This window comes from Erinaceus europaeus, chromosome 3 (assembly GCF_950295315.1).
Source record: "Erinaceus europaeus chromosome 3, mEriEur2.1, whole genome shotgun sequence".
Taxonomy (NCBI): domain Eukaryota; kingdom Metazoa; phylum Chordata; class Mammalia; order Eulipotyphla; family Erinaceidae; genus Erinaceus; species Erinaceus europaeus.
The window spans coordinates 147,312,341-147,332,287 of record NC_080164.1 but is presented as its reverse complement, the minus strand read 5'-3'; the positions used below and the strand labels follow the sequence as shown (position 1 = coordinate 147,332,287).

At 39.5% G+C, this 19,947-nt stretch overlaps 1 protein-coding gene across 3 annotated transcripts in view; it reads right to left on the bottom strand.

The window, feature by feature from the left end:
* Nucleotides 1–19,947, bottom strand: part of TEC (tec protein tyrosine kinase) — a 152,752-nt gene that overhangs the window by 35,595 nt on the left and 97,210 nt on the right. For 2 of the 3 annotated variants that reach the window (XM_060188078.1, XM_060188077.1), the window contains 3 exons: nucleotides 10,847–10,951; nucleotides 2,734–2,774; nucleotides 1,921–2,049 (listed from right to left, as the gene is read on the bottom strand). In XM_060188078.1, coding sequence (XP_060044061.1) covers nucleotides 1,921–2,049; nucleotides 2,734–2,774; nucleotides 10,847–10,890 — 214 coding nt within the window. In that variant the 5' untranslated portion in view covers nucleotides 10,891–10,951. Of the gene's footprint in view, nucleotides 1–1,920; nucleotides 2,050–2,733; nucleotides 2,816–10,846; nucleotides 10,952–19,947 lie in introns of all 3 variants that reach the window. The other variant, XM_007539688.3, reaches the window with a different exon arrangement.

Below are 19,947 nucleotides of genomic sequence, written 5' to 3'. Positions count from 1 at the left end.
TGATAGCTTTCCCATACTCTATCCCTCTGGGAGCATGGACCCAGGGTCGTGGGTTGCAGAGGGTGGAAGGTCTGGCTTCTGTAATTGCTTCTGTGCTGAACATGGACGTTGACTGGTCGGTCCATACTCCCAGTCTGCCTCTCTCTTTCCCTAGTAGGGTGGGGCTCTGGGGAAGCAGAGCTCCAGGACACATTGGTGGGGTCTTCAGTCCAGGGAAGCCTGGCCAGCATCCTGATGGCATCTGGAACTTGGTGGCTGAAAAGAGAGTTAACATACAAAGCCAAACAAATTGTTGAGCAATCATGGACCCAAAGGTTGGAATTGTGGAGAGGAAGTGTTGGGGGGGGGGGTACTCACTGCAAACTCTAGTGTACTTCTGCTTTCAGGTATATATTTTGCACTTGTTTATGGATACGTGTGAACATATGCTCTCTCTCACAGAACCTGGTGTATATTTAGGTTTTGGGACTTTGTTAGAAAGTGATCCACCTTTATACCCCAAGGACTCCATAACACCCAACCAAAAAGAGGTGTGTACTCCTATGTTCATAGCAGCACAATTCATAATAGCTAAAACCTGGAAGCAACCCAGGTGCTCAACAACAGATGAGTGGCTGAGAAAGCTGTGGCATATATACACAATGGAACACTATACAGCTATCAAGAACAACGAACCCACCTTCCCAGACCCATCTTGGACAGAGCTAGAAGGAATTATGTTAAGCGAGCTAAGTCAGAAAGATAAAGATGAGTATGGAATGATCCCACTCATCAACAGAAGTTGAGAAAGAAGATCTGAAAGGGAAACTAAAAGCAAGATCTGACTAAATTGAAAGTAGGGCACCAAAGTAAAAACCCTGTGGTGAGAGGTAGACATGCGGCTTCCTGGGCTGGTGGGGGATGGGAGTGGGTGGGTGGGATGGGACACAGTCTTTTGGTGGTGGGAATGGTGTTTATGTACACTCCTAGTAAAATGTAGTCATATAAATCACTAGTTAATTAATATGAGAGGGGAAAAATTAATTGTATGTCTCGAAGTTTTTAAAACACAGACTGAGTCTTTTTGATATATAGGCTGTGTATTTGATATGTGGACTCTCTCAAAATTATTTTTTATAAAATGCATTCAAGTGGGAGTCGGGCTGTAGCACAGCGGGTTAAGCGCAGGTGGCGCTAAGCTCAAGGACTGGCGTCAGGATCCCGGTTCGAGCCCCCGGCTCCCCACCTGCAGGCAGGTCCCTTCACAGGCGGTAAAGCAGGTCTGCAGGTGTCTGTCTTTCTCTCCCCCTCTCTGTCTTCCCCTCCTCTCTCCATTTCTCTCTGTCCTATCCAACAACAACAACATCAATAATAACTACAACAATAAAACAACAAGGGCAACAAAAGGGAATAAATAAATAAAATAAAAAATTTTTAAAAATGCATTCAAGTGTGTATATATTATAGGTTCAATTGGTCAACAATTTGTTCAGCTTTATATCTTAACTCTTTTTCAGCCACCTGGCTTCAGATACTATCATGATGCCAACCTGACTTCACTGGGCAGACGAACCCACCAACATGTCCTGGAACCTTGCCTCCCCAGAGCCCTGCCCCATTAAGGAAAGAGACAGGCTGGGGGTATGGACCAACCCCCCAGAGGGATAAATAGGAAATCCTGGGGGTGGGATGGGATAGGGAGTTCTGGTAGTGGGAATTGTATGGAATTGTACCCCTCTTATTCTATGGTCTTGTCAATATCTCCATTTTATAAATAATTTTTTTAAATACATTCAAAAGCTACCTGATGTTTACAATATACTAGATTGTATGAAGACCCAAATAACCTAAATCAAAATCATAACACCTTCTCTTTGTGCCAACAATATGCACATCCTACACAAAATATAATTATAATTTTGGAACAAAACAAATACTTACTACTTTCAAAAAGATTGTATTTCTCACATCCAGGTGCAAGTTTTTCAGTTTGTCTACAACACTGATAACTCCCATCTGCCCAGAACTTAGGATGATATTTAATCATAATATTATTGTTGTTCTTAATTTCTGTAATTTACACACATTAAATAATTAGTGAAATAAAAGAGAGATAACAGAAATTTTTATAGGCAACACTGTCAATCATGCTTTATTCTTCAGATACGCCGTTTATTATAAGAATACCCTATGACATCATACAATCCAGCATTCAAAACACCATTTGCTTTTCTTCCATCTTATTTTCTGAGCCATCATTGTTTGGAAGTGACCTCTACTACACTGTGATGAGTAAACGCAAAAATCAATTTACCTCCATTCTGAAGAAGCAATGAGGACTGTGTAGACAAGGCACCTACTTAAATACTTTACATGCAAGTCAATTCAGTCATAGGAAGAGGTGACTGATTATATAAGCAATTTCTTAGGAAATGCCAAATTCTGCTACCGTAAAGGTCAAGTGCTTTATTTTCTCTAAATGTATTACAGATTGAAAGCATGTTTTTCTTACAAGCTATATGTGTGCCATTAGAAGAACTAATATTTTTAATATTTATGATATTCAACATATATCATTTACTTTATGAGAACATCACTATACTATTCACGTAGCTTAGTAACTCCATTTTCTGATAACAGTATGAGAAACATGTATTGTAGATTAAAAGATTATACATGCAAGATATGTTAATTGCATTTCTATTTTAGTGATAACAATGTTATCACAGATTAATAGTTCATTATGATTTTTACCTTCTTTTAACTTCTTCACCCACTGGTCTCTGCTTTGTGCACTAGGTGCAAAAATGTAAAGTGTATTAGCATCATAAACAACCTAAGATAAAACAAAAAATGAAATAGATGAGAAATTCTTAGACAGAGCATCTCTGTTTAAGCACAGAGCCCTTGGTACCCTGACACCACAAATCTGTAATTTTGTAAATGTAAATGTAAAAATTCTGTAATGTCAGATACTTCATATCCAAAGAACCTAGACTCCTTTCATAGAAAGAACATCTATTTCTTCATGCTCACATTAAATGGAATATACATTTTACAAAACATTGTGCTTTTATAGAAAAAAAAAATCTAGCAGCGGATATAACATGATGGTTTTGCTTTGAAATCCCAGGTTCATTCCCCTACCCCACCATAAACCAGAGAGGAGCAGTGATCTTTATCTTTCTTTCTGTCTCTCTCCCCCCACCCCTCATTAAAGTATTTTCAAAAGGAAAAGAAAAATCTATACAGAAATCAGAATGCTTCATTAAGCTTCAATATTTCTTGCAATCTTATTAACTTAAGGTCCTTAGGCAAACAGAAAAACAGGAATATTTTAATCCAATATTTTGCTGAACAATATTTAAGATGAATGGACTCCTCTTCCAGTATCACTCCTACACCCTCCTTTTGCCACTATAAATGGCAAGAGTTAACTTTACTGAACACCAACTGTCTCAACTCTACACTATATGTTTTAGAGATATTACCTCAATTATCCCTAACATCAAAGTATCATCATTTCCACTTTAGAAAAGAGACTAAGGTCTATGCACATTCCCCTCCACCCCTCTGTACCACCAGGAAACAACATTTACAAAGAATCCACTGGAAATGATGCTCCCTAATATTGTGCTATTGGTCCATCATCACTCAGCTGGCAATCCAGATACCCAAGGATTCTGACTACAGAGCTCAAACTTTTAAACATGGTGTCTATTCAAAGTAACTCCCAGTGAGCAATAGAAACAATGTTTTATTGTTAGTATTAATTAAACTTCAGAATCTGTTGAAAGAATTTTGTCTTCGGTGTGTCATTTCACATTTAGTAATCAACTCAAAGGGAGATATTTGCATTGACAACTGGATTGAACACCAGTAGCTCTTTCACAGGTAAATGACTGCTCCTACTCACTCTCAGAAGATAATTCCTACAACTCAGGTGTCCAACAACAAGTGAGTGGCTGAGAAAGTTGTGGTATATACACAATGGAATGCTACTCAGTTATTAAAAATTGTGAATTCACCTTCTTCACCTCATCTTGGGTGGAGCTGGAAGGAATGATGTTAAGTGAGATAAACGAGAAAGAGAAGAGTGAATATGGGATGATCTCACTCATAGGCAGAAGTTGAAAAACAAGATCAGAAGGGAAAACACTAAGCAGAACTTGGACTGAAGTTGGTCCTGAAACATGATGGCAGAGGAGGACCTAGTGGGGGTTGCATTGTTATGTAGAAAACAGAAATGTTACACATGTACAAATTACTGTATTTTACTGTCAACTGTAAACCACTAATCCCCCAATAAAGTTTTTTTTTTAAGATAATTCCTGGGAGTCGGGTGGTAGCACAGCAGGTTAAGTGCAGGTGGTGCAAAGTGCAAGGACTGGAGTAAGGATCCCGGTTCGAGCCCCCAACTCCCCACCTGCAGGGGAGTTGCTTCACAGGTGGTGAAGCAGGTCTGCAGGTGTCTGTCTTTCTCTCCCCTTCTCTGTCTTCTCCTCCTCTCTCCATTTCTCTCTGTCTTATCCAACAACAATTACATCAGTAACAACAACAATAATAACTACAAGGGCAACAAAAGGGAATAAATAAATAAATATTTAAGAAAACATATTAAAAAGATAATTCCTCCCCAATAATTTAAATAAAATAAATGCAGTCTAGCAGCAATGTGAGCACCACAGAGCTAATAATGCCATATTCCAGTCAGTGACTCATTTATCCCACTATCAATAGTACCTTGCTGGAATTACACAAGACACAAAAATAAACTGAGGAGAGTAGCAACAGCCATCTTGGCTGATGCAATTTCAAACTCAGGCTGATGTAAGATTAAATGGCAGAATTCCAGAGACTCATAACCAGAGGTGGGGACTCTCCCAGTGCTACCTTTACTGCACCATCCTACTCCATCCTTCTGCACACCATGCCTAACAAGGAGTAACCACACTGCACCACCCAACTCCACCCTGCTGCAGAGCTTGGATATCAAGGTGTCACCAAAGAGAAACACCCAAAGGCAATGACAACAAAAAGGTGTGAAAAAGAGTCTAGATGACACAACACTTCAGTTCATCTAAATTTTGCGTTTATGGCCACGTGACTGGCATCTCTCTGTCTACCATCTCCCACATTCTCCATTCTCACTCCCCAGCCATGAAGGGCCTTCTTCAGACACAACCACCACTTCACTTATGTCACCTACCTCTATCAGCCAACTTTGTGGGACAAAATTCTATCCAAAGAGTAAACTCTGGAGAACTTCTTTCATCTCTGGCATACTTTGCAATGTATGGATTTGATATGTATGTGTTATGTCTGATAATAAGGAATTCCAAATATGTAATTTCAAAAGGCATTCCAAGCTGTATGTGGTATTTCAGCTTTACATGGGATGAGGCCAACTATTGGATCTCACAGGCTAGCTGGTCACCAAGGGGAAAAGATTTGGCTGCTTATCCAGAAGCATGGCTCCCAAGTCATGCATAAATTCAGTCATGTGTGACTTAAGTCAAATGTGAAGTCTTTTTTTTTTTTTTTTTCCTCCTCCAGGGTTATTGCTGGGCTCGGTGCCTGCACCATGAATCCACCGCTCCTGGAGGCCATTTTTTCCCCCTTTTGTTTGCCCTTGTTGTAGCTTCGTTGTGGCTATTATTATTGCCCTTGTTGATGCAATTCATTGTTGGATAGGACAGAGAGAAATGGAGAGAGGAGGGGAAGACAGAGAGAGAGGGGAGAGAAAGATAGACACCTGCAGACCTGCTTCACCGCCTGTGAAGTGACTCCCCTGCAGGTGGGGAGCCGGGGGCTCGAACCGGGATCCTTACGCCGGTCCCTGCGCTTTGCGCCACGTGCGCTTACCCCGCTGCGCCGCCGCCCGACCCCCAAATGTGAAGTCTTTTCCCTAGACATGTATAGCAATACAATAACACAAGACAGAAAGCGAGGCATCAGAGACGTAACAAGAAAATGCTGAGACAAGGGATTGTAACCTCACTTATGAATTTCATACCATACCCAGGTTCCATTGAATTCTAGATAAGAAATGTTAAAATGCCTCATAAAATGATCATACTAATTAATATGAGGTATCCAGAAAAGATTACAAGAGCTTTGAGCTCCTAGGAAGCCAGGGTATATCATAACCATTTATTTTACTAATTCAATCTTCACATTGGTCTAAGCATTCAATATATAGCTCATTAAATTCACATAATAACTTAGGTCTTTGTTAGCACCAGGGTTTTTATTCTCCAGATGATAAAAACCAATGCAGGTTAATGTAAATCATTTGAACAAGCTCTGTTTGACACCCAAAGGTTCTTCTTAGTCATGTGTTTCATCCATACACTTTTTTGCTGTCTCTTGATAGTTTCCTATCTAGAATCTACATTTTCAGATTCCAAACAGTCTGGCATATGAAAAATTCTAGAGCTTATAGCTATAAATAGAGCTTATAACCCTTGTTAAAGTTTGATAAAGACTAGATCCTCAGAAATCAATCCAAACTCAAAGTGTTAATCACCAAGACTAGATATGTTACCTAGCTAAGTCAGGGACATTCACCTGTATTTCAACAGGAAATGCCTAATTCCTAAAGTCATTTGGCATAAGCATTTGGACACCTCAGGTAGTTTGGCAGGCTGAATGGGGAGATAGCCTGGGCCCAGTATCCTTCCTTCATCAAGCCCTAGGTCACACCACAGAGACACCTTCTGAGTCACCCATGTGTACTGTAACTACCTCTGGGTAGCTACAGCTCTTGTGTGGCTTATGCCTTGTCTTCTGGTGAGTCATCTGATCACATCAAAGGCTGTGAGGGGAGGGAAGAGCTCGAAAACCTTGAGGTGCAGAAGCTATTTCAATAGAGGGAGATAGGCACTCCCTTAGTAACACAACTAACTTCCAAGTTACTCTCCCTGTTATTTATATCTGCATTCATTTCCCCTCTCTGTTATTTTTATCTGCATTCATTTGTTCATTTGTTTACAGGTTTTTAATTTTTTTTCTTTATTGGGGGCTTAATGGTTTACAGCCAACAGTAAAATACAATAGTTTGTACATGCATAACATTTCCACATAACAATACAACCCACACTAGGTCCTCCTCTGTCATCATGTTTCAGGACTTGAACCCTCCCCGATACCCCAGAGTCTTTTACTTTGGGGCAATACACCAACTCCAGTCCAAGTTCTGCTGATTCTGTTTTTCAGCTTCTGCCTATGAGTGAGATCATCCTATATTCATGCTTTTGTTTCTGATTTATCTCACTTAACATGGTATCTTCGAGCTCCATCCAAGATGGGGTAAAGACTTTGGAGCCTCCGGAATAAGAGTCTCTTTGCATAACCATTACGACATCTAACCCTTTTCACATTTCTCAGTTTTCCACATAACAACTCAATGCCCCTCTAGGTCCTCCTCTGCCATCATGTTCCAGGACCCGGGTCCTCCCTGTCCCTACCCCAGAGCCCTTTATTTTGGTGCAATACAACATACCCAGTCCAAGTTCTGCTTTGTGTTTATTGTTCAACTTTTTTTTTTTTGGAACTTCATTGAAGTAGATTCACTTCATTGAAGGTGCCTTTAAAATTTATATGGAAAAGAGTTCTGCCAATATTTTCCTCTAAGGATTTGATAGTTTCTGATCTAACATCTAAGGGGTGTTGAAATCCCCGACTATGACTGTGTTGCTGTTAATTTATTGCTGTAGCTCTTTCAGTAGGTGTTTGATGTATTTAGATGGCCTCTCATTGGGTGCATAGATGTTAATAATTGTTAAGTCCTCTTGATTGACTGATCCTCTGAGCATTAAGTAATGTCCATCCCTATCTTTTAAAATTTTATTTGTTTTAAGGTCTATCATGTCTGATTGAGAATACCTGTTCCTGCCCCCTTTTTTTGTGGTCCACTGGCTTGTATGGTAGTTTTCCATCCTTTCACTTTGAGTCTGTGTTTGTCTTGTTGAGTTAGGTGGGATTCCTGCAGACAACATATGGTTGGGTTGTGTTTTCTGATCCATCTTCCTGATCTGTACCTTTTAATAGGTGAATTCAAGCCATTGATATTTATTGATATTATAGAATGAAGATATTTTAATGCCATTATTCTAAAATTTTAGAGTGTTCTGATTGTTTACATGTTTTTAATGATAGAGTGCTACTGGAGAAACAACAGGTGCTACTTAAGCAGATCTGGGAAATAAATGCCACCGCAGGCCAGCAAAATAGCTGCTCCTGCTCCTCCACTACCTCATTCCTCTCGTTCTTCTTTTGACTTGCATTTGACCCTCTTATCCTATGGTTTTGTTTATATTTTCTATTTTATAGATAAATTAAAAAAATAGATCAAGGATGGGTTGATGGTACCCTTTTTGTAGTCAGTGATCTAATATTGATTTACAAAATTAGGGGCTGCATGGGGGTATACCTGGTTGAGTGCACATGTTACAGTGTGCAATGACCCAGGTTTGAGTCCCTGGTGCCCACCTGCAGGGGGAAAAGCTTTTCAAGTGGTGAAGCAGTGCCACAGGTGTCTCTCTGCTCTCTTCCTCTACCACCCCCTTTCCTATCAATTTCTGGCTGTTTCTCTCCAATAAATAAATAAATGTGAGTTAAAAAATAAAAATGCATTTAAGAAAAAAACCTTTAAAAAACAAACACAAAAAATTATAAGATAGCAGGGTTATAATTCCACATCTTTCCTACCACCAGAGTTTTGTGTCTTCATTCCCTTCACTAGAAACTGCAGCTGTTATTCCAAGGTCAAAGATACAGGTTGACTATTATTTCTATAACTATCTGTCTATATTTATACATTTATCCTTTTTTTTCTATGATCCTGTCTTCTCTTCCTTCCTAAGTCACTCCTACTCTACTACTTCTAAGTGTCTTTCCTTCCCCCTGCCCCATCTTCTCTCTCTGGGTCCTGATGGAATTGGGAGTTCAGAGCCCTATAGGCATCTTTCCCTAATATTTACACTTCTGAGATTATGGACCAGGCTTCTGTAATTGTTTTTCCACTGGACAGGGACACTGAGAGGTCAATCCATACCCCTAGCCTCTGTCTCTCGTGGGGCAGGGCTCTGGAGAGGTCCAGGACACATTGGTGAGGTCATCTGCCCAGGGAGTTAAGGATGGAATCATAGTAGCATTAACAATTTGGCAGCTTTCTCAGTTTTCTGGAGAGATCCTGGGTTGTATTTTGTTGAGCTTTCAGGTAGTTTTTCATTATTTTTTCCTAGTTTATTAAAAGTGCAATCTGAAATGGCTCCTACTCCATAGCCACACCAAGTTTGTTTGCTGATATCCTTTTTTTTAGAGAACATTCTATATTCATATATCCATATATCAAGCTGTCTTTTCTATGTAGTGTTGGAGAACAAATCCAAGGCCTCTCAAATGTTTGATGCTGCTGAGTCACTTCCCCAGACCATTTTTTTATTCTATTTTTTTGAAATAGAGAAGAAGAGACACAGAAGAAGAGACACCAAAGCACTGCTCTACCATCATGGGGATGGCCCCCCATTTTTAGCCTTGGTGTTGCTCGTGGTGCCCCATGGAAAGCTAAGGATCAAGCCAGAGTTTCGTGCAGGGATGACCAGTGCTCTACTGCTGAGTCATCTCCTGGCCTTCTATAATGCTAATATTTTATTTGGCTTCATAAACTGACTTAATCTCATTTCTGTACAGGTAGCTCATTCCTGTGCCTCCCCCCACTCTCAAATTCAAAGAGAACACCTATTCTTCTTTTTCAGTCTCAACCTCCCACTTCTTATCTGGAACTCCGTGGTAAATCCTACTATCAGCAAAGTAAGTTATGGGTTTAGAAAGTCAGGACATAGGTCAAGGCATTAATAGGTCATTAATAGGTCAAAATAAGACTAAAATAATCTTTCAGCAAGACTTAAGCAGTTCCTGAAGAAAAGTAGCTGCTATTTAAGTAGAAACTTAAACTCAAATACCACATGATCCAATAAACTCACTTCTGCATGTATATCCAAAGGCAATAAAAATATGGGTCTTCCTGGGTCCATACTTCCAGAGAGATAAAGAATAGGAAAGCTCTCAGGGGAGGGAATGGGAGTTGTGTGTGGAGTTGTATCCCTCTTATCCTATAGTTTTTGTTAGTGTTTCCTTTTTATAAATAAAATTTTTTTTTAAATCTGGGTCTTCACAAAATATCTGCACTCACATGTTCATTTCAACATTATTTGCAGCAAGACCAGATACAGAAACAAACCAAATGTTTATAGATGGGTATGTGGTTTTTTTTTTTAATGTGGTATGTATACAGAAAGTGGAAATATTCATCTTGAAGAAAAGAAAATCGTGACAACATGGATAAACCTGAAGGAGAGTGAGTTAAATTAAATAAGCCAAACACAAGCAACTACTGCACAAGTTTATTTATACGTGGTATAGTCAGGTTCATAGAGGCAAAGAACAGAGGTAGCGATCAGGGTCAGAGGAAGGAAATGGGGCAGATGTTGGTCAAAGGGTACAAAGTTTAAGTTCTGTCAGGTGAATGAGTTCTGGAGATCTAGTGAACAGTATGGTGACTCTAATGAGTAATATTGTAATGTATTCTTGGCAAGCATTAAGACACACAAAGAAAGAAAATGGTAAAACGAAACAATAGATGTTTTAACTTGCTTAATTGTGATGATCATTTCAAAATGTATATGTATGCCAAAACATCAATTTGCAGATCTTAAATATATATAATTCCTAGTGTCAACTGTACCTCAAGCTGGGGGAAAAATTAAACAACAATTAAAGCAATGACAGGAAACTAAAATATCAAATACTAAACATGACCAAAAGACTAGAGTTATATTGCTGAAAAACTATGCCAGCTCACCTGAAATGGATATTTATTTTGACAGGGAATGACACCATCATCATTCTTCACTACTTCCACACACTTGATTTTTGCAACATCAATAAAGCCTTTTCTGTACTTTTTCTGTCGAAAGAAAAAAAAAAAAGAGAACCATGGCACATAATCATAAGACATAATGAAAATAGTTGTCAAGAATACTTGTTAATGAATCACTGACTTACAGTGTCACAATTTCCTTAACAATGATCTATACTATACCTCCTCTTATTGCTAAAATTGTTTAAAATATTAACCCTGTAAAAACTATAATTAAAATAATTAATTCTTTTTACTTACTAAGATAACTTTTTTCTATCCTTGCTCCCAAAATGTTTTACAACAAATAAACACCCTTCTTATCATTTTAGACAGACATCTTTTTTCATGTTTGATGAAAACTTCCGATAAAAAGGCAAGCAAAACTCCATGCACAATAGCTTATTTAGACATTGTGCTGCTTTGCCATGTATGAATCCCATGTCCGAACCTGGCCCCCACTGCATTGAAGGAAACTTTGGTGCTATGCTCTCTTTGACTTTCTCTCTCTCTCTCTCTCTCTCTCTCTCTCTCCTCTGTAAAATAAATAAACAATTGCATGCACTCAATCACAGCTGCAAGCTCTAACTAGTTATGTGTTCTCCAGCACACAGCATTCAGGAGGATGTGAGGTGGGTCTCAGCCATTCACATGAAATCTTCATTCAAAATCTTTACTGAATGTCCTACCTTTCTTCTCAAATGTCTGCCCTCTATGTTTATGTTCACTGCACAACTCCCCATGGTAGTTAACTAATGACATTCAAAATACTCTCCCTTTAAATCACCCACATCCTTGAGCATAATAATCTCATAACTTCAATATTTTATCACTTTATTGGGTGGGGTGCTTAATGGTATACCGTACAACTGTTGACACCTGGTTAATATTTCTCACCCCACCATGATAGGTGTCTACAAAACACTCTCACGCCCAATTCAACTGAGAATTTACCCCATAGATAACCCCAGAATACAAAGTAATATCATTAGAAAAACCTGATACAATCCAGCCAGTAAAATCATTTCAAATATGATGTCAAAGTTAATTTAAAAAATTACTGAATATATGTTACTGATGCATTCACTTACACACAAAAAGAACTGAATAAGGCTAAGGTTACTATGTTGCTGTTCCTACTGATTATCATATGAAAAAGAATATAAGGGAATGTTGAAAAAATGAAGAACATTTTAGAATTTGGGATAACCCAGACAACCCCTGACTCTTGTCATTCAAAACTGTATCATCGTCATGCAGAAGAAGCAGAACCACCACATATCACTATGAACAAATATCAACTTCAAATGGATTAAAGGCTTGGACATTGGAGCAGAAACCATCAAACACACAGGAAAAAATATTGACAGAAGATGATGAGTCCATGATGTTTGCTTTGGCAATGTCTTTGAAAAATCAAGCCCAACAGTATAGAAAACAAAATAAAAAATAGATCAGTGTGATTATATCAAATTGAAAAGCTTCTGCACAGCAAAATAAAGCACCACCAAGATCAAGAGATTCCCTAGAGAATTCTAGAAAACCTCTATAGCCATATATCAGAGAAAGGGTTAATAACCAACATTTATAAAGACCTCAGAAAACTCAGCAATAAATAAATAAATAAATAGGAAGAGGACATAGAGTCTTTACTGAAGAGGTTATCTAGATGACCAACAGACATATAAGCAAAGGCTCAAAAGTCATTGATTATCAGAGAAATAAAAAAAAAAAAAAGCCTACAATGAGATACCACTTCACACCTGTGAGAATGCCAGACTTAAGCAAGGGCAGAAACAACAAATGCTGGTGAGGATGGGGGAAGAGGCAGGAACACTTCTGTATTGTTGGTGGGAATGTTAGACTGGCTCAGCCCTTGTGGTCTGGAGATACATCAGAACAAATGGACCTACCTATGACTCAGCAATCCCTCTCTTGGGGGGGGAAAAATCATCCAAAGAGATCTATGTACATCTATGTTCAGAGTCACACTATTTATAATAGAGTAAACATGGAAGCAACCCAGGTGCCCAACAACAGGTGAGTGGTTTAAAAAGTTGCTATATATATAGTGTAATACTATTCAATTATTACAAATAACAAAACCATATCCTTTGCCTCTTCCTAGAGAGAATTTGGAGGAATCATGGAGAAAGATGAATAACAAAGGATCTCATTTACAGCTGAAACAAGGAAGGGAAGGCAAAACACAGGATGAAACTGGGTGTGTTGTAACAAGGCCAAGGAAGACAGGGGAGACCTAGAGGGGTTGGGTTGTAAGGGCATTGGGACCCAATCAATGCACAATGGTGGAGGAGAGCCTATGCTCATGGTGGGATTGATGTGCAGACATTTATCATAAAAGGATGAGAAACTGTACCTGTGTGACAAACACTGTCTTATTAATCATTATTTCCCCGATGAAACATAATGATTTTTTAAAAGGTAGTCTAATACCAGAAGTAATAAATCAAAAAGCAAATAAAGAAGGAACACACACATATATATATATCAATATCAATATCTGAACACTATACCTAATTAATTTTAAGTGATTTAAAGTTGTAGAGGACATTAGTAAGAAAAAAAATTGTTTCATCTAATACTGTGAGACTCCCCGACTTTGGCTACTCCTATGCTCCAAGGAACCTTCCCTGCATCTCACTAAAACCAAAGATTTTCAGACCCAAACACTCTTCCAGGCCATTAGTTCTCATGTGACATCTAAATATACTCTTCAGTTTTCATTACATAAGTGCAACCACCACCTCCACAAATCCCACATCCCCTTGCCACTGTTGGCAGCTTCCAGCTCCATCCACACTGAATATCTTGAGGCAGAAGGTCACAGAACAGTCCTGTTTTAATGCTTAGCCATATCATTATGGCTGCTCATAAGTTTTGTGTATCTCTAGTAGAATCTAGTGGCCTTTGGGGAGAAAGCCTAACTTTTTTTTTAACTTTTTTTTTAATATTTATTTTATTTATTTATTCCCATTTGTTGCCCTTGTTGTTTTATTGTTGTAGTTATTATTGTTGTTGTTGTTGGATAGGACAGAGAGAAATGGAGAGAAGAGGGGAAGACAGAGAGGAGGAGAGAAAGATAGACACCTGCAGACCTGCTTCACCGCCTGTGAAGCGACTCCCCTGCAGGTGGGGAGCCGGGGTTCGAACCCGGATCCTTATGCCGGTCCTTGTGCTTTGCGCCACCTGCACTTAACCTGCTGCGCTACAGCCCGACTCCCGAAAGCCTAACTTTTTTAAATTTTATTTTTATAATGAGTGATTTAACAATGGCTTATAGAACTAGAAAATTTCATGAGCACAATTTCACACATATACATGTGTGTAAGATTCACGGCACCCACCACCAAAGTTCCTGCCCCCTCCCCAGTCTGCTCAACATCATCATTGTGAGAACTATAAATGCTTCACATTTGATGGCTTCAGCAAACAATCACCCTCATCACTTCATGCAGGAGAGAGTAACCATCCCATTACATAGCCCTAACTTCTCCCTTCTGCAGGTCAAAGGTAGGCTAAAGTTCACCTTTTGTTTCCTCTTCATCCTTAAATGCTATCTATAAGAGAAAGTTAAAAGGGCACAAGAGTTAAAGCAATGTAGCTGGCACTTAGATACTATTTCAGTCTGTGCTTACAAGGTTGCACTTATTTTACAGATGAAGAAAATGCAGTTCAGACAAGTTTAATGCATTATCTGAGGACACCAAATAAAACCCTGGGGTGCACAACTCCGAACAAATGACAGAAAAAATGGAGCCAAGAGCTGATGGAACACTGAGGATTCTGAGCTTGGACTGAACTTCAGCCAGAACAGGGAGACTTCTGCCTCGAGACACTTTCAGGCCTCTCCTACACACCAAGAAACCTTCTGTCCTAACTCTTCGCTTACTGACAGAGATGATTACACTCTCACCCGTCATTTCCTCTCCATTCACACCTCCTTTGCCACTTGCAGTTGACCTCCCTCCTCACCACAGCCTGTTTTTAAACCATCACTCACAACCAACCCCCTGAGTCTTCACTTGGTTGTCATCTGCTCAAACCTCTATGAGATATTTCTTTTCCCCTATGGCCAAACTTGGGATCATCGTGTTTTCCTTCTTCCTTTCCCTTGGTGACCTATAGCACAGGCTCTGTCTGGTGATAGCAACTATGAATGAATACACAAAGTCAAGACAGAGAAGCACATACTCTGAGTTCTAGTACTGCTCTGTTTAATCATTATAGCTCATAGCTACTCTGTAAGGAATTATTCGACACACATAGAAGGAAACAACTAAAATAAACTTATCAAACCTTACCTGTGAGAAAGAAAAAGACACAGGAACTATTATACAGTTAGGTATATTTTTAAAAAATATGCTAAGAGAGCATAAGAGGAGGTAAGCCTTAAATGATCACTTCACAGAGAAATTCTGATATGTGGTAGAAAAATAGTTCATGAGAAGAAAAGCAAATTCCAGAGTGACCTCAAGTTACCTCATCTACAAGATGGGAAGAATAACCATAAAAGTATCTGCTTTGTAAATACTACATATAGTTATATGAGTAATAAATTAGTACTTGCAAATTGCTTAGGAGAGTGTCTGGCTTGTATGATACCTCCACTTGTTACAAAAAAGAAACAAAAAACTGAGTAGCAGAAAAAAATAGTGTGGTTGGAGCACAGAGGTGTATAAGGAGGAGGAGGTGAGTAGGGGCAACTTCGTAAATGAGTGCATGTTGCAACAAAAGGGTTGATCAGACTGGGAACCCTCCCTGCTCCCAGAGCAGCTCCAATTAATGGACCACCAGCTCCACCCACCTTTTATAAAGTCACACATGCTCATGGCAAAAAACATAATAACACAAAGAGAGTCAGATGGCCCTTAATCCTCCACTCCTGGAAAAAGTCACTGCTGATGTCATGGTACTTCCAGATGCAACTCTCAGGGGTCTCTTACCACCTGCCAGCTCTCAGAGCAGCAGACCATAGTCTGAGCCCCAAAAGCCCCTCTCCACCCATCACCTGTCCTTGCTACTAAAAGTAGTTGTCAAATGCAAGCCAACTGATACAAAAAAAAATCTTGGGATGACTTGAGTTGATTTATAAGCTTGTGATTCGTATCATGTGACAAGTGGCCTCATCACATACAGTACTAATATGTTGGTTTAGCAGTCCAAAGAGTTTGCTATGAAGTGAGAAATAAAGGTTTTGATTTAAATTGCTCATTCATCACTTTTATTCATTCATTCATTCATTCATTCATTCATTCATTCATTCAAGAGCAGGAGAGGAACTGAGAGAGACCAGTTTATGCTTCAGTATATGCAGTGCTGAGGGTGGTTCTCAAGACCACAAGCATGTGGATCTTATAATCCACCATGGAGCCACCTTCCCAGCTGTATATACATATATATTCTCATTTATTTTTGTTTATGAAAGACAGCAAGAGTTAGAAAGAAAGAGAACCAGAGCATCACTGGCATAAACAATGCCAGGAATCACTCTGAACCTCTTGCTTGAGAGTCCACAATGTTTGTGTACTGTTCCAGCTCCTGGACCACAGCTGCTATATTTTTTAAATAGAAGGAATGCTTATTTACAAAACCAAATCTGTTTTAGGGGGACAATTTTACATCTACTCAAAATATATGCTACCATACCACACCTACAACCAAAGTATCAATTACTGTCCACCACAGTCCACTGAATATCTATCTCTACTTTTTCAACCTTCTGCCCCTCCCACCAACAAATGGTGATCAGATCCCAAGCACAGAGTATTAGAGCTTCTGTGTTATGAAAGGAACCGGGGCTGATGGGAGGGGCTCCTCGAAAGAAGTTCACAGTAATCTGGTGGGTACAAGGGAGGAGGGAGATGTTGCACAATGATGAAGTGATGGGTCCTGGTTGAGCCAGAAGAATTTGAGGAAGTTTCAGGGAGGAAATGGCACTCTAATTTGGCATTTTGAAGGATATGTAGGAGTCTTCCTCCAAAGAATGTGGAGAAGAGTGTGCTAGGCCACAAAAACAAAGCACTGATTTAGGGAACAGAAAGAAGTGTCTTGTGGCAACAGCTGAGGGTGGCTTAGGGGAACCGTAAGAAATGACACCAAAATATTATCTATAACCAAATTAGGAAGATATTTATATGTTAGACTTAGGAATCTGGAATTATTTTGAGCAGTATGAAGTAGGAAATGAGCAGCGCTACATAAAGATGTGTTTTTGAAAAGAAAATCATTATTCACACAGTGATGAATGGGTAAAATCAGGTGGTGAGTTACGAGACCACTGCAAACAGTGCAGATGAAAGGTGAGATTATGAGTCCAGCCAACAGCAGCAAATAAGGTGAAGAAAGCAGAGGCAATAGAGTGTTCACCTAACACTGTAGCCAATTAGATGTGAAATTAAGAAAGGCAAAGAAGTCAGAGTGAGTACCTCAAGTGACCAGAAAACATGATACCATATGCCATGACAAAGCACACTAAAGGGAAATTCAACTTTAGAAGACAAGGTTGGAGGGAGGCAGGCACAGCAAAAAAAGTTCTGCAAAAGACTATGTCTTAGGCTCTGAGGTGCCAGGTTTAATCCTGGGACCACCATAAGTCATAACTGAGCAGTGTTCTGGTGGGGGGGGAGATTAGAAAATGTTAAGTTGATCATTGGAAAACCAGGTAGAAACTGCAAGGAGATGAAAATAAGGGGCTCAGACTCACAAACACTGAGCACCTAACTCATAGGTACAGAGATAACTGCTTTTCACAACTTATATATAATATATAGAGTGGTACTTTATTCTAAGCACAACAGGAAGGAAAGCTAAAGGGTCTTAGCATTGAGAACCCTAAGAGTTATTTAGAATCATGTGGTCCGTTAGCACCTGGTTTCTTTAACACCTGATTATAACACTCTGACTGGTTAACCATAATTAATATTGAAAAAAATCTCATTTAATAAGTAGGTGTTTATTTAGACTACTTAGGGTTTCTTCAGTAAGAAAATCACCACAGGACTACTAAAGCGTGCTCTCAGTTATTGTTAATATCATGGCTCAAGGGCATTACATTTCCATGTGAACTTTCATTTTTATTTCTACAGATTCAACCCCGCCCTCTAGAGTAAAGATCACGACTATCACTATGAAAGTTTGAGCTGAGAAAACTGGACTGAATAGCTGTTTATTGAACTGTGTTGATGTGTTTTTCTTACAACCCCTTCTCCCTGTCTCCTCTCTCCCCTTTATGTACACTGAGGGGAAATATCAGAATTCTCCTCCAATATAGCAAATGGCTTTCTATTACACTCTGTGACAACTTATATTCAGCACTTAGCTACTCCCAGCTACCTGCCACAGAAGACATGCACTGGATGAATTTCCCTGCAGTTTCTTTGCCCTCAATTAGGTTGAGAGCATACAATATGGAGACAGGCATATCCTGTGTCCAGGTTCTGCTTTGCTACTTAGAAGTCAGATGGTGTCAGGCCATTCTATCTCTTCTAATTATTCAGTCTATAAGAACAGGTTACTTCTGGGACTGGGCGGTGGCTCAACTGACAGAATATATACATTACACAACCAGAGGACCCAAGTTCAAGTCTCTAGTTCCCACAGGCAATGGGGAAGGTTCCTGAACAGTAGAGCAGTACTGCAAGTGTCTCTCCTCCTCTTCCTCCCTTTATTTCTTTCTCCCTCTATAAAAAGTGACCACCAGTTTTAAATTCATTTTTAACATTTTTTTAAAGAAAATATGCCAGTATTTGTCCATTTTCTCCTTAGATAAGTATTCTTAAAACTTTTAAAAAGTGCAAGGACTGGTGTAAGGATCTGGGTTCGAACCCCAGCTCCCCACTTGCAGGGGAGTCGCTTCACAGGCAGTGAAGCAGGTCTGAGGTGTCTATCTTTCTCTCCTCCTCTGTCTTCCCCTCCTCTCTCCATTTCTCTCTGTCCTATCCAATAACAACAATAATAACAACCACAACAATGATAAACCAACAAGGGCAACAAAAGGGGAAAAAAATCTAGAAATAGGCAACTAAGCTTGACTACAAACTTGACTACAGTACATAAAATATCACAAACAAGCTATAGAAATAAGTTAACAGCAGAACTACTTTTACTCTTGAGATAGTTTTTTTTTTAAAAAAATAAGACAGAGAAATGGAGAGAGGACGGGAAGACAAAGAGGGGGAGAGAAAGACACCTGCAGACCTGCTTCACCACCTGTGAAGTGACTCCCCTGCAGGTGGGGAGCTGGGGGCTCAAACCAGGGAGATAAAGTATTTTTCAAAGTTATTTTTAAAGCAATTTAATCTTAGCTATTAACTACCACAAAAATACAGAAAAAGTCCAATAACTACTTTGGGCAATATTTGCTGAGAAACCACCACATGCTAGATAATGTGCTGGAAACAAGAGATGTGGGCCTTAAAATATATCGTCACTGTATTTTCCCAAGGGAAATAAAGATATACCACCTGAAGACTTCAAAGTTATGAAAAGAAATGTAATGTAATAATGTCGGGGAATTGCACCCTGCATTTTTCTGCCTCCAGGAGCCTGGCATTCCTTAAAACATTAAGCCAGCTCCCCCTGCTCCACCCTGCATTCCTGACACTATGGCCTATCTACATAATCATTGTTTTGCCTAAAAGATCCCCACTCATTCCATTCCTTTGATCTGTCTTCTTTCTACCCTCAAGACCCTCCCTGCCTGCAGGATAGTATTAATCCTACCAGTTAAAACCCCCGCAACAGTTGCTAAGGAAGTTCCAGCCCCTTTTGCCTTTCTCTGCCCCTTTCCTAGCCATTTCTGTTTCCAACTTGCCACTTCTGGGTCTGCCCTTTAAAAGCCTTGGCTCTCTGATCAATAAAGAATTGCATTGCCTCGCTACCATGTGTTTGGTTCCTGAGTCATCACTGAGTGAGTAGCAACCCAGGCTAGATCTGGTAGAGTTCTCTCCAACCCAGAGAGTACTTGCCTGGGAAGAGGCACTGCCACGCTAGCCCGGCATAATAAGGTGCTATATTTCAAA